This window comes from Enoplosus armatus, chromosome 20 (genome assembly GCF_043641665.1).
Source record: "Enoplosus armatus isolate fEnoArm2 chromosome 20, fEnoArm2.hap1, whole genome shotgun sequence".
Classification (NCBI taxonomy): domain Eukaryota; kingdom Metazoa; phylum Chordata; class Actinopteri; order Centrarchiformes; family Enoplosidae; genus Enoplosus; species Enoplosus armatus.
The window spans coordinates 13,161,696-13,176,494 of record NC_092199.1 but is presented as its reverse complement, the minus strand read 5'-3'; the positions used below and the strand labels follow the sequence as shown (position 1 = coordinate 13,176,494).

The window sequence follows — 14,799 nt, the reverse complement described above, 5'->3', positions numbered from 1 at the left end:
CGTTCAAGTTTGATTAATGCAAGTGAGTCATTTCACACCAACATGACACTTTAACTATATGACACACTAACCGCATTAATCAGATAAAAGTAACAGGTAAAAGTGATTACTAAGACAGAACACTGTATGATACAGATACTGCTGTGTAGAGATCAATGGGCTCGAAATACACATAATAAGTCGTAACGTTTTTCAGCTGCAGTCACATGAAAAGAAATATTTATTACACATTTACAATAGAAAAACATGTAAACTAGCACGGCACAGCAATATATACAACACTTTTTCAACAAACAAATACAGCTTACATCAAATTAATCTGCATGATTTAAAATATAGCCAATGTTTATGTGAAATATTGCGAGAATAAAAATGGATCTATAGATTTAAAGTAACATGAAATGATGTGATTTTGTAAGCTGGTCTAGTTTAGTTTGGCACAGATGAAGTTACTACAGTATGACAATCAACATGGTCAGGTGCACTGACAGTGGATATGAGGAGCCACTTATCGCCACAAGGGGGCGTAATTGCTCTTTTAAAACAGTCCAAATCATCTTTAGTTCAACCTTTGCATTTAGTCAAAGCCTTAATACTATCCAGCTATTGTTTGTTACCTTGTTCTAAGGCAGAACCACAAGGCAGCAACACATACAGTCCAGTACAGTTCAATCCACATCCTGAATGTGTTGGATCCACTGTGGAGGCTTGTGTCAGGCCACGGTGGGACTGCTGTTCTGCAGCCTGGCCATACGGGCAGCTATGAGCAGCAGTATGCCAGCGAGTAGCTCCAGGCAGTAGGAGAGCCAGGCCAGACCCAGAGACCAGCCGAAGGAGATTTGAATATGGGCCAGACCCTCCTGCCCCACCAGCCTCTCCGTCTCAGCCAGGGCCTGGTACGAGTAGATGATGTAGAGGCTCACGCCACACAGGGTCAGCAGACCTGGAGAGAGATGCATCACACACACACACACACACACACACACACACACACACACACACACACACACACACACACACACACACACACACTATCAATGGACAAACAGTTCATATATATATTCATGTTTTCATGCACGAACACTCGAGACTTCTTAAGGCAATGCACAAGCAATTATAAAACGGAAATTTGCACCAGTCAGTGCTCTGTGCTGAGGGCTCATCAATAAAACCAACAATGACATCAAGCCATTAGCCACCCAAAATCTCATATTGTGAGAGACAGGAAACATACTGACGCATGTGTTGTCTGGTTACATGACAACCTAGTCATCAGAGACGCACGCGGTCCTCACAAGTTTCACAGTGTTGCTATTGGAAACCCTTTTAATTTTGACAGCTTGCTACTGGTTATAAGGGGATGCAAGCGGAGCACAGAGGCTACCCAGGGTGGGACTAATAATCCTTTTATTACAATTACACCCCAAGGTGCTACAGGCTGATGAGGAAGCTGCATCCCATTCTTCTGCAGTTCACGGTGAGGAGCAGAGAAGCAGAGAAACAGACCAGAAACCGTCTCAGATAAAGTGCTACTGCCAGGGCTGAAACTAATAGTTGATTCACTGCAACGACTGCAACAATTTTGATAATTGATAAATCATTTAAGCCATTTTTTAAAGCAAAAGTACCAAAACTTCACTGGTACCAGCTTCTTGAATGTGAGGATTTGCTGCTTTTTTATGTTCTATGATAGGAAACTGAATATCTTTGGGGTTGGGACTGTTTTCAGACAGTCATCAAAAACACGCAAGGCCTCAGTTTGGGCTCTGGGAAGTTGTGATGGGCATTTTTAGCCAGGGATGGAGAGAGATGGCTCGAAAGATGGCCGTGTTGGTGTGTCAATCAGTCAGCCTGTCCACCACCTTGGTGATCCTCTGACTTTTCCTCTAGCGCCACCATGAGGTTGACACTTGTGGTTTGAGTGAGTCATAATTTTAATTTGTTCAATACTTTCACTACTTACAACAACTAAAACTTCCACAAAAGGTTTGACAATCTGTTTTTACCCCTCGTCCTGCTGGTGCTGTAACTGGTCACAATAGATTCAGATTTCCAGGCTCTGTAATGTAGACAGCATCAGCAATAATAACAACAATGTTTGTGTTCAGTTACACAACATCAGTGACATCACAACATGTACTTCTGCTTCTGTTATAAGTGTGGATAGGTTTTCAACATGGAAGCGCTTTGTAAATGGTCTCATTTCAGAGGAAACCTGAATTTACGCTGAATGGAACGAGCCTGCAGGGAGCCCAGGCAAATACTCATTAGGCTGTTTAATGGTTGGTGAGGAAAGTAGCTGCAACAACAGAAGGAAGACAGAACAAAGCAATTAACAGAGAATTCTAAGTATCAGTTTATATATATACTGTATAGGATGCACTCCAAAAATGCTTGGGCATTAAACATTTAATACTTACTCTAGAATGTTACTACATCAAGTAAATTAAATATAATATAAATTTAAGGAGCAGCAGAAGGCTGAACAAAGATTTAAGGGGGACAACAGAGACACCAAAGAGAAAGAAATGCCTTGTCTTGGGGAGGGTGGGATATTTTAAAAGTCGGACAGTCAACAAGTTCACGACAGCTCCAATCTAATTCAAGCCTTTATTTCAGTCCACACATTGCCATGTGCTGCTTGTTAAAGGGGGACTATAAAGAGTCTTTTTTGAGTATGTGTTTCTCCATCACAAGGCCCTCTTTATGGAGGTCATAAGGCGTTGGCAGGAGAGGGACGAGCTCAGCCAGATGCTCAGGCACTGTTGTTTGTGTGCACACGAATAACTTGATTACTGTAAATACCCAGGTCAATATAATAGCTTTAACATGGTTAACACTAATCAAACTGTCCCAATAACCCAAATTTACAGGATTAGTTTGATAGTCAAATAATTATCATGAAGTCAGGTGTGTGGTAGCTTACAGGGAGCAGGAGTATAGTAGTATAGCATAGTATAGAAAGAGATTTTGCTAGCCGTTATTGTTATTTTTGTTGATAAATCTATATGACCTCTTTAGTTGTGACACAAACACCATTTGTATTTCTAATTTCATTTTTATTCTCATGACTCCCTTTTTTGAAACACACAGCTTTTCTTCGTTTATTCTGTTACCTTTGTGGAACAGATTTTAAACACACACCAAAAGAAACAAGACTCTGGTGAGTAACTAGCAAGTCTAATTAGAAAAAACGGATGAGTAATCAAGCTCTATTAACTAAATTATTCTCACTCTAATTATGAACTTGATTTAGATTTCCTGATGTTCAGACTTCATCTTAACATTACGATTAATCAATTTCAATATCGTCCTTTAGTTTTAGCAGAGTGAAAGAGTGAAACAGTATTGTTACAATATGAACATGTCATGTCATGTCATTCTTCATTCATTCTTTCAGTCGTTCTGAAATGAAACACAAGACGTTAGAGGGACGCAGATTTGGGATGCAGTTGTTTCCAAGTCAATTTTACTTCACTGTCGTGCCTCCCCACAGACCAATAAAAGCTCTTATAATCCTTCAGACAGAGTACAGGATGAAGCGCTTCTGATGTAACAGAAACAACACCACACACACACTTCTGCCGTTCATGCATACTTGACCAATGTGACCAAATCAAACAGCCCATCAGTCTTGGGTGGTAATAAACGTCCGTCACTGGGACCACATGGCGTCAGTAACGATAACGGAGGTCAGTTTCAGCCCTGCACATAAAGTGCTACCGTCTGCTCAAATTAACCACGTGGCTTTCCTTTACTGCAACACTCCAGCCATATATACATTCCTACAAGCTTTCTAGTGTTTGCCACTTTCTTCTGTAATATCATCAGTGCATTAAATCTAGTATGAATGGAGTCTCTGATTTTCTAATCTTAGCCAACAAAACAAAGAAATGGTACCTGTTCTGGGCTCTTTTGATCTTATTTTTGATCATTCTGCTTCTGTTTTCCATCAGAACTAAAACATCAAATGAAATAGTTACTTACAAAGGGACCTTGCTGTAATTTGCATGCCATTATCTGTTAAATAATGTGTTTTGTGTGACCAAGTCCAACCCCAAGAATAACAGTTTTCAATTTCATTTCTAAAGCAGTGGGAGTAATTTTCCATGCACAGGTACCACTGTCGCACTAAACGTATGAGGGGAAAATGCTGTTTACACTGAAAGAAAAGGGGTGAGAGCATTGCACAGAGATGGAGAGCACCCATACTGAAGGATACTGTTCCTCGCCGCATGCAGCCATTTGAGCAAAACGATCTTCAACAGCATGTGTCGGGACAATTGACCGTTCTCTCCTTTATACCACCACCTAATGGCTCCTGCTTTATGTAACATTGAGGTAAATGATCCAAAGCAGCATTGATGCGTACCTCTCTTGCACTTAATGTCATTTTCATTAACACCATCTCTCCTACCTTACTGGAAATAATGTGTAATTTCAACGCTTCAACCACCGTTGAATCTTAATTGCCATAAAAGACACATTATCTTCTGGACAGAAAACACTGGCACAGTAGTTGTGAGACTGCACAGTCCGTACTGTGTAAATGGGAACTCCCTGCTCTACTTTTTGAAGCTCCTTGAAGTGTTACCAGTAGTAGTAGGTACACTAGTAGCACAGATTCATCCTGGAGTGCCAGTGGGTTTTTTTGTTTTTGTTTTAATGGATCCGTCTTGAAAAGCTGCCAAGAAATCTCAGTGGATGCAAAAAACAAAAACTGTTTTCACACACTGTAATTACCTCATACATTTACAAGGAGACACTGGGGTGTAACAGCTCGACCCCTGGGCCTGATCTTTGCCCTACAGTGGAGCTGAAGATGGACACAGTGAGAGCAGACCTGAACCTCAACTTACTGCAGACGAAGAAGTAGGAGGCCGTGCCGGTGAGGAGGACAGGGCTCCGAGCCAGTGAGCTGACCAATCCACAGATGCCACCGAACAGCAACAGGACCAAGCTGAAGGGAAGCACCAGCACTATGGCACTGTGCATGCCTGTGTAGAAACACACACCACATGCACAACAACAGATGGGTTATGGGGCATCTGTGGAGGTAATGGCCGTCTTGATAGTGAAACTTCATTAGCAGAGTGTGTGTTATGATGAGCACGGGGTTTCTTTAAAGCTGGAGGAGAAGAGACTCACTCAGCATGTGCAGCTCAGTCTCAGAATATCTGGAGGGGTCAGCACTGAAAGAGTCAATAGTGTCTGCATATGTCTTCCCACCTGGAGGTTATGGTTAAAAAGGGGGAAACGCACTTAAGTTATATAGACATTTGTCAGTTTACTCCATCACTAATAAGTTATTAAAAATATCTTGGTTGAGAGCTTAGTCATTATGGGAGGAAGTTAAGGAAAAGTAGCCCACCTTCGTTGATGCTCCACAGTCCCGAGTGGGAGCTCATGTCCTCAAAGTCGCTCAGGTTCATGGGATTCATCTTTATGATGTACCAATACTCGGTTCCGAGGGAAGTCGCCAAAAAAGCGAAGCTCAGGATGCCGCAGATGCCGGCTGAGATCACCAGGGAGCCAAAGGTAACCTTCATCCTGTGCGGATGGAGGGTTTAATTCACGCGTAACGGCGGCGGATTGAATCAAACGCAAAGCGGATTTTCTCGTGTTGATCTAGCCTTTCATTCATTCCGAGGCGTGAACATCCCGCACAGTATCAGTTGTCCAGGATGTTTCCCGAGGAGGCGCTAATTCAAATCTACAGAATGGAGACGGAGATCCAACTTATCCCTGGATGAATGACTCGAGTCCCGGAGCTGCAAGAGGAGAACAGTGTCAGCGAGCCGCAGCCGCTTCTCTCTGGGAGGGACTTGGATTTATCTGGGAGGCGCACACACGTTTACGCACGAGATGGATAATAATAAGAATATGGAAAGTCAGCTGCGCTTAAACAAAACAAAAGGAGGCAGAATAAGGATACACACACAGCCCTCATATCTTACAGGGGTTGGTAAACCAGCACCACAATGGACAGAGCAACCCAAGAACGTCCAAATAAATTACCACCCCCTAATAGTTTTCATGGTAAAGATGGCATAGAAGGAACACAATAACCTTTTCAGTGTATGGGTTGTATAGCTTTCCTCTTAGATAGAGGCTACACACAAGTACATTTCCCATCAGAATAAACACCCCCATAAATAACTAAATGTACAGAAAACAATATCTTTAATGAATAAAAACAGATCACATGGAAACAGAACACATAAAAAAGGACAGATGTACAGTTTTACACAGAAGACATGAAGGCATATGAAGGAAACATGGAAATGAGTTCAGGGAGAAAGCAGTCAGTTGCTTTCCAGCTACAATTACTCTCTCACACACCGCCCATCTCATTCATCAGCATCTATTCTTGTGTCACTCTTCACCCATCGCCGTCTTGATGATATCTGCTCTTCTCAACTTGGCCGCCTCTTCAAACTTGGTGATGGCCTCGTTACAGGATTTGTTCTGTGAGTGGAGGAAATGAAAAAGGAGGATAAAAGAGCAGATTGGAAAAAATATGTTGGGTTAGGGTTTTGGCAATTGACAGTCAATTGACACATTATGCATTAAGCAAGTCAGTAATGAAAGTTATGGAGTCCTCTGAAGAACGTACAACAATGAACTTGTGCCTCTCCTTCTGTAGTTTGAAGAATTCCTCCACAGTCAGCTCTTCTACCTTCTTCTTCAGCGTGATGAAGTGGCAGGATGGTGAATGAGATTTGTGCTCCTTTCTGGCAACAACAAAAAAAAAAAAGAGTGATGATGAGGAGAAACATATTTAATGTCAAGGACCATTAGGAAGGAATGGACATTGTACCATGCAAAATGGACATGAGAATGACTGCACTGTTGTACTTTTTCTACATCATCCAAGGACATCACTTAAAGTGAATATGGATGTGGGAAACTCCTGTTCAGAATGTTTCAGCAGAGTTTCAGACGTCCACTGTGGCTGTGGTGTAATTGCATGGCATTTTCTGAATAGCCCTGGAACACCTCTTTGTATTTCCTTAAGGTTTCTGCGAGGAGTAAACAGTCTGGTTTCCAATGCAAGTCTGCTTGCTGTGGAGAAAACCGCAAGTAAACACTAAAGAATACACATCATATTGTGAAGTTCAACAACTGTGACAATTTCACAGTAACCCGAGCGGTGCCATTTCAGTGACCATGAATATAAAGAAAATATTTGCAGAGTAACAAAGAGTTCATGCCTTAAGTGCTGCTTCATCAGTAGCAAACACTGCAAATGATGTAACACACCAAGGAGGAAAGTTTTGTGAATTATAACAACATAAGTGGAAAATTTCACTGGAAATGGAAGAGAGGTCACAAGTAAACTCACACACACCAAATGAAAAAGACGGAAGCTCTTAGTCACAACAAAAATCATTCATTAATCAGCTTCAGCAAGCGGTCCTTTATCGTTAGAGTCTTTGGACATTATATTTAGATTTTGTTACCTGTCAGCCAAAGAGGGGAAAACGTCCCCAGGTCAAGAGAGCTGCCTCAAAAATGAATTTACACACACACACGGCCAGTCATCCTTGTTAAGACACTACATTGATTTTACACATTAATGATCAGTTTATTAGTCATGTGGAGTACCACTCGCCTGCAAAAACAGTTTAGTATATGTCCTCTGAAGTCTGAAGAATGTGGAGTTTGAAAGACGTGGCTGTTTACCAGGCAGAGAGGATCTAAAATAGGTGCTATCCAGTTGCATTATGCTTCCTCAAATTTGACCATGCTTTGTTAAATCTGTCTCTCACAAGTCCCCATACTATTACTTAAGTATTTGTTTTTATAATTCTGTTGTGAGCTATCTGTCTTTATACCCTGCTGAATCATATTATATTTTGTACAACACCAACCTATTTCTCTAGAGAATTAGACTAATTAGGAAAATAAGGTGATTTCAAATTGATAAAGAAATGAAGCTGCACACATCTCCTGTCCTTTTATTTGCATTTGTGATCCATGAGCCTGGTAATGTGGTTATCTTACTCTGGGTCATCCTCTGGCTCCCAGCCCTCCAGCTCTTTGAGGCAGAAGAAACACATGGCGATGTCTGGGCTGTTATCTGAAGGGGTGTGAATGAAGCCAGCTTTGGCCATCTGGAGAAACAAATGAACAGACAGACGACATTAAAAAAAAAAGAAGCCATTTTTTGTAGCTGTGACATGATTAGTCAATTAATTGACTAGTTGATAGACAGATAATTAATGAACAACTATACTGTTCTATTCATCTTTTATTGCCACAACTGAAACAATAAGCATGTTAACTGATTAGTAGATCCACAGAAAATTAATAATCAACATTTTGATAATCGATTAATCGTTTCAGTAATTTTCCAACCAAAAACCCAAAACATTCTCTTGTTCCAGCTTTTCAAATGTGAGAGACGAATTGCTGCTTTTCTCGATTATATATCATAGTAAATTAAATATCTTAATATATCTGAGTTTTGGGCTGCCAGTCAGACAAACGACCTTTGAAGATGCCCCCTTTGGCTCTGGGTAATTGTGATGGGCACTTTTTTCTGACATTTCATAGACCAAATGATTAATGGACAAAATAATCATCAGATTACGTGATAATTGAAATAATGGTTAGGTACAACCCCAAAATGTCAGTTGTTGGTTTCAGCCTTTTAAATGTGAGGATGTGCTGCTCTTTCCTGTTTCTGAAAATGTATAAACTCAATGGTTATACTTGAAAACATAACTGAGAAGTTAGACCACGATGAAAATAAAAAATTAGTTGTAGCCCTATTTATATTAATCATATCTGTAGTACCTGACTTAAGCCATTCGTGGGCCTGAGCTCCAAGTTAGTTATGCAGGTAAAATCATAGCTCAGAATCAGAAATACCTTACTGATCCCCCGGGGGGGAATTAGCTAATAACATTAACAATAATCTTGAGCACTTGCTTTGTTAGTTTACCTCAAATTAGAGCGACCTGAATTATATAAGCAACAACACATTTTTTGTTACAGTTGACACCCACCTATGAAATGTTACTGTAACGTTTCAAATTCAAACTTTTCAGCTTCATCTTTCGAGCTAACGTTACTTTAAATTAAAATATTCCAATACCTAGGGTGAATATATACTAATTTAGCGGTAAAACTGAACCCTAGCTATGTTTACAGCGTATTTCATTTGAATATTAGCTGTTTCTTGCTTTAGAGCTAACAGTTGTTGTGTTAGCTAACCGTAGCAAGAGTCAACCGTTTTATATTCACTCACGTTCTCCGGGGTACACGAACAGTCTTCGTCGAATGGCCACCCCTCGAAAGTTTTCAGCCTGTTCTCATAAAAATACATTTTGATATCCTCTTCGTTGCAAGGGTCCATTGTTTTATGGTGTTAAAATAAATGTCAATAACTTTAGCTTGAACCTATTACCACCACTTAAAGCCACCGAGCTAAAGGGTGTTTTCAAATTTCGGCGAATGTTCACTTCGACTGTTTTGATTGGCGGATGAAGACCACGTGTGTCCCGTATTTTCTTCTTCTTCATGGATTCACAACATGAAAAGTGCACAGTTACGCCACCCAGTGATCTCGGCTGTCCTGACTACTACTGGCGATAGGCTAATGGCGCTAAAACTTCAGACAAAAAAAATACATCTTTAATACATTATTTTCGGAAGAAGATAGAACACATTCCTCTCGTCCTTTGCCATCTTCACTGAGCCCAGAAAGAACCCACACCCGCCGTCTGGCATCAGACTTCCGTTTACTTTCTATGGGTAATGTAGTTCTTTGCGGTTATTGGTCTAAAACGCGACGCGCGGAAGTTTGTGAGGGCGTCCCATCCTCAGCAACTGGTTCAGGATTATCTCGTCTGGTTTTGCCACAAACCTTCTCTTTTAACATCCCTCACTCCCCTAACAGTGTTAACAGTGTGTCGGGCGTTACATATGCTGACTAGACAGTGTCCTCTTCTTCGGTGTTGTGGCTATGGAAGGGCGGTGTGCTGTTGAGACCTGGGCAGAGTTTGGCTTCTCAGGAACGTCATGCACACCGAAAGTCCAGTTTGGTTTTGGGACAGATGTCTTCCTCTGCACTGGCAGTGACCAGGTCTGTGTCTTCAGTATTCAGGAGAGAAAACTCACGGCAAGTAACTACATTGATCAAGCATCCCAATTACTCTGCAAAGCTCCACTCTGTGCTGGTCAAGTGGTAAAGATAACTCTTCATCCATATTTTCTGTGTTTTGTTGCAGGCTGTCCTCCAGTTTCCTGGTCCTGTGAGTGACCTGGTTGAGGATCATGACAAGCATCTCCTCTACGCAGCCTGTGGGAGCGGAGTTTATCGTATCGGTTTACAATTTCTGCTCTCCAGGTATGCACCTTCACATTCAGTCCAATTTTACTACATTCACAATAGTTAGGTTCATTCAGTTCCTCCAAGTCCCCGAATAATTGCCCATGTGTTGTATAAAATGTGTTCAATTGAATCCTGTCAATGCCTCTTACACCTGTGACCTCTCACCTCTGCAGAGCTCACAGCTCCCCAGCTGATGCATCCTCCAGTCCAGCTGAGCTGAAAATCTCCTCTGAGTTTCTTGTTGTTCCAGAAGAAGGGGTGTTATCGCTGCTCCTCGTCGGCTCTGTGCTCCTGACTGTTTCCCACAGAGACACGTCTTGGATGATGACTCTGTACAATTCTCCAAAGCAGTCAGCGTCCAGCAGCTATGAGATGCTCAGGTCATTCAGTCTACCACTGGTCTCTGGTGTTGTACACGCAGGAATGAGAAGGAGGCCTGTGTTGATTTGTGTTCATTCTAGTGATACAGCACCACCATCCTCCTCCTCCACTTCTTCATTAGAGGCAACTTTAACTCACGGCCAAGTCCGTCTCGAGCCGGTCCTCTTCAAACTTCTGTTTGGGATTGACGCCGCCCTTGCCAAATCACCGGTTATCCTTTGTGGCCTGCCAGATGGGTGCCTGTGTTTCCTCCCACTGCGCCCCCCAGGATCACGGCCCAGAGTCCTGCATAACCTTGAGCAGCCGGTCGTATTTGTTGGAGCATCTGTTGTCGTGGAAACGGGTCCGGCACATGCACAGTGTTTGGTGGCAGTGGGTGAACGAGGGAGAATGGTGCTGATCAAAACGGACAAGGGAGGGCCAGATGGAGGGGGAAACGTAGCTGGTTTTATTGAGAGATGTGTGTCGGGGCCTGTGATGTGTGGCTGTATGGATAAAAGCTGTCTTTACTACAGCACTGGGTCAGACCTGCTGGGACTGAATCTATCAGAGGGATCATCTGGGAAAGAAAACCAAGAGAGGGATGAAGAGTCATCCAGTAAGACCGATGATGCCCTCCAAACCCCCACCAGCTTAAATGTGTGTAGAGTCATCGCCTTGGCTGAGCCTACATGCAGCACTGCAGGTAAGCAGACGCAGGCCGAACATAGAAGAACATTGTGTGAGTTAGGCAATAGATATGTTATGGTTTACTTAGGTGTAATAACGCAGTTCTAAACAACAGTCTAACATGACGTACGTGGCAGACAAGCGTGTTTGATTATAAATTGATATCACTAGTGTGATAAGAGAGTTTTCTGAACGACTTTGTTGCTCTGTATTCTGTATCTAAGATGCTTCGAGTTTAGCCGCAATGAATGAACTGAGCCTTTATGTTTGCTTCAGCCTCAGTCTCTTAACTACCTCTATCTTGTATACGTCTTTGTGTGTTGTTGTTGTTTAAAGACTAAACTTTTTGTTTTTTCCCTCACATACCAGGTGAAGTTCAGCTGCTGGGGCTGTCTGTCAGAGGGCAGCTGCAGAGGATTACCTTACCTGCGGGCAGAGAGGACGCAAGATTGTCCACGCCGGTGGGCCGCAGCGTCAGGGACCTCCTGTCTGCTATCGGGGGTGTTTGTGACAGGTATACCCAAACATGATTCTTTTTTTGATTTTTGATATAATACATTCATTAGTAGTTATCTTTATCTTTCTGTTGATATAAATTTGATTTTCCTTGTTTTCCCTTTAGAGCATCGGCGCTGAAAACCAAAATCAAATCCAAAAACCAAATCCTGAGGCACCTGAATCAGGTGCTTAACATCAGCTTCCTGCTATTAGCCAGCACAAATAGTGAGGAACATCTTCCCATCCAGGAGAAGCCAATCAGATGTCATGCCATGACCAAGTGGAGCAGATTGCTTCAGAAAGACTCCCTGAACCTGACGTGTGTCCTGGATAATTCAAGTCCTTATGTTTTGGAAGGAGGCTGGACACTGAACATTACTGTGTTTCCTCTGTCCTATTCTCCCAGCACCGGAGGGGAAAGCTCCTCCACTAATTTTTCATTCCCATTCCACAATCTCTATCCAGGGGAGACGTTAGAAGTGTCACTGCCTCTAGCAGCTGCAGGCGACGCATCCTTCCCTATGACGGTGAGCTGCTCACTCATCTTCTCACTGTCAAGTCTCCTGGGAGATGAGGCGGCAGACCTTTCTGATTCGCAGAGTAGCTGCTTCAGTTTGCCCTTGAATACATTGACAGTGGATTGGCTGCACACACTGCAGGTGAACAGTCCCACAGCAACTCATAAAAAGGCCCCATTTCAGTCCAACAGCACCACAGCGGATACCATCCAAGCTTTTGTAAGCTCACGCTGGATCGGGTGCAGCAGAAGGGCGGAGGGAGGAGAGGGTGCTTCAAAGCCTGAGCGAGAGCAGTATTCAGCAAATGTACGGGTGTCGTCAGAGTTACTGAGGGACACGCTGGTGTCAGATTTGGACCCTCAAGGGCCAAAGTTGGCTCCCCAAAACGTGTGTCTTTCTCTACTGGAATGGCTGTTGTCTGAAGGTCCTGGTGGAGTGAAGACGGGACGCAGAGGAGACGAGATTGCACTCAGCAGCTCAGTGGTCCATGCTCGAGGTCCAAACGGACACACAGTCAAACTGACTGCAAAAGAGGTAACGAATGATCTAATTTTATATTCACAGAAGGCTACCCTGCATATTTGATCTTGTGTTATTTGAAGAAAACGGACGAGTGCTCATTTTGTTCTCCAGGTGGATGTAGGGGAGGAGAGTGTGGGGAAGGAGGAGTCCCTGACCACAGTGGAGGTTCGTGTTGAGAGCTCATCTATAGCAGCAGTGTGCGGACTGCACCACGCCGTGCTGCGCCGGGTACAGGTACAAACACACCCACTGACAACCTTCACAGCAGTTTCACACAAACTCACAGTAGGTTGAGTTTTGGCCGATATTTGCAGACTTTTTTTGTTCTACTTGTCACAGATGTGATGGATGTTTTTGAGGAGGACATATCTAAAGATTTACTTTTGAAAAGATTTTTCTTCATTATCGTGTTTCCAAAGCAACCAAGCAGCTTCCACTGCTTGATGTTTAGCTTTGATTCGCCCTGAAAAAGAAAAGACAGAGGCTGTCTGGTGCAAGTTACAGATTGAGAGAGGAGTTCCATACAGTGCTGGAAAATGTTATTTTGTTCAACTTTACAAAGTTAAACTTTTTTTAAATGCAGAAAAGAAAATATGTAAAAAATATCAATCTGTCACAGTACATACTACAGGATTATGGAAGGACTAAGTGATAAAAACATGTTGTGGCATTGCCAATTTGTATCTTAAGAGACCTAAATCATCCCCTTACACACACACAATGACTAGACTGTAGCTGGGACTAGACAGCACTGGACTATCCTAGACTGCCGTGCCTCAGCTCAATCTCTCTAGGCTTGATAATTATGTGTATCCCTGCTTTTTAGATGCAAGTTTGATGTGAAATTCCGTCAGATTCATTGTGTGCTCCGTTCCTTCACACAGACTCTGTTGCAGAGGGCTCCTGAGAGGGCTGCTGCCACAAAGAGCGCCCAGAGTTTAGGTTTAAGACGTGCGCTGCAGCGGGCCGAGGTAAGACCTGCATCACTGACAATTAATTCTTATTATCACCTAATCATCTGTCTTTATTCTTCAGTAATCAATTACATGAATGAGTAATTAGCCTATAAACATAATGATAGGTATCCATCGCAAATCCCAAAGCCCAAAGTGATGTTATTCCATTATTTTCAGTCCAGTTTTTTTATTTTTATTAAATACAGACAGAAGAAGAAATCAACCCAATCAGCCCGAGACTTTTAGAAGACCACAGTGATGCACCCAGTAGCTTCTTGTCATTGTCTATGATTGTGTTTACCTCTAAAGTTTCTTTCCTCCTCCTCCTCCTCTCCTGTCAGCACCTGTTGCAGCAGATCCAGCAGAGTCGAGTCTCAGGGGTGTTTGGCGTGGGCGTGTCTACGGGGCAGATGACCCGATCTCTTCTCAGCGTTTACCGAGAACTCCGAGAAAATCCTCTCCTTGTAATTTAACACTTTTCTTCTTTTCCAGCCGAGCCTACACAGCTGCCCCAGGCCTTGTTCTGTGTTATGCAACCTGTCTTTGAAGCTGATTGAAAAATAATGTCCATAAGGGTGATCGCTATTTTAAATGTACTTTTGTATCACTGTAAATGGCCATTACTGTTTTTATATTCCATACAAAAAATAATTTATTTCTGGCATGACTGAAGATTATCGGATGTATAGGAGAGCAATTTTTTGGTTCCAGTCACATGACAATAAATTAATTGTATTTCTGTGAACTCTTTCCGCGCCATGGTTATTCTCATGTGACTCATAATTGTTTTGCTATTGCTCATGTTGTTCAGCTCTAACCATTTTTTGTTAGCTGTGTGCTTCAGCTCAACTTCACTTTACAAACCATTACATTCAGCTCGAGCTGACTGAAGAGCTCAGGTGGAGTAAAAATA

General features: G+C 42.5%; 3 protein-coding genes across 3 annotated transcripts; 1 reads left to right on the top strand and 2 right to left on the bottom strand.

Annotated features, from left to right (window-relative positions):
- Positions 1–713: 713 nt before the first annotated feature.
- tmem235b (transmembrane protein 235b) lies at positions 714–5,549 on the bottom strand. The gene is made up of 4 exons (XM_070927630.1): positions 5,372–5,549; positions 5,149–5,229; positions 4,860–4,997; positions 714–943 (listed from the first exon to the last, which is right to left on the bottom strand). Exons 1-4 carry the CDS (start codon positions 5,547–5,549, stop codon positions 714–716), a joined length of 627 nt encoding a protein of 208 aa, XP_070783731.1.
- Positions 5,550–6,215: 666 nt separating this feature from the next.
- birc5a (baculoviral IAP repeat containing 5a) lies at positions 6,216–9,421 on the bottom strand. Its single transcript, XM_070927436.1, has 4 exons — positions 9,257–9,421; positions 8,008–8,117; positions 6,617–6,734; positions 6,216–6,468 (listed from the first exon to the last, which is right to left on the bottom strand). Exons 1-4 carry the CDS (start codon positions 9,362–9,364, stop codon positions 6,376–6,378), a joined length of 429 nt encoding a protein of 142 aa, XP_070783537.1. The 5' UTR covers positions 9,365–9,421; the 3' UTR covers positions 6,216–6,375.
- A 552-nt stretch (positions 9,422–9,973) lies between these two features.
- faap100 (FA core complex associated protein 100) lies at positions 9,974–14,359 on the top strand. The gene is made up of 8 exons (XM_070927685.1): positions 9,974–10,129; positions 10,239–10,357; positions 10,516–11,408; positions 11,768–11,906; positions 12,015–12,942; positions 13,042–13,164; positions 13,815–13,901; positions 14,228–14,359. The coding sequence occupies exons 1-8, from the start codon at positions 9,974–9,976 to the stop codon at positions 14,357–14,359; spliced, it is 2,577 nt and encodes an 858-aa protein (XP_070783786.1).
- Positions 14,360–14,799: the final 440 nt, after the last annotated feature.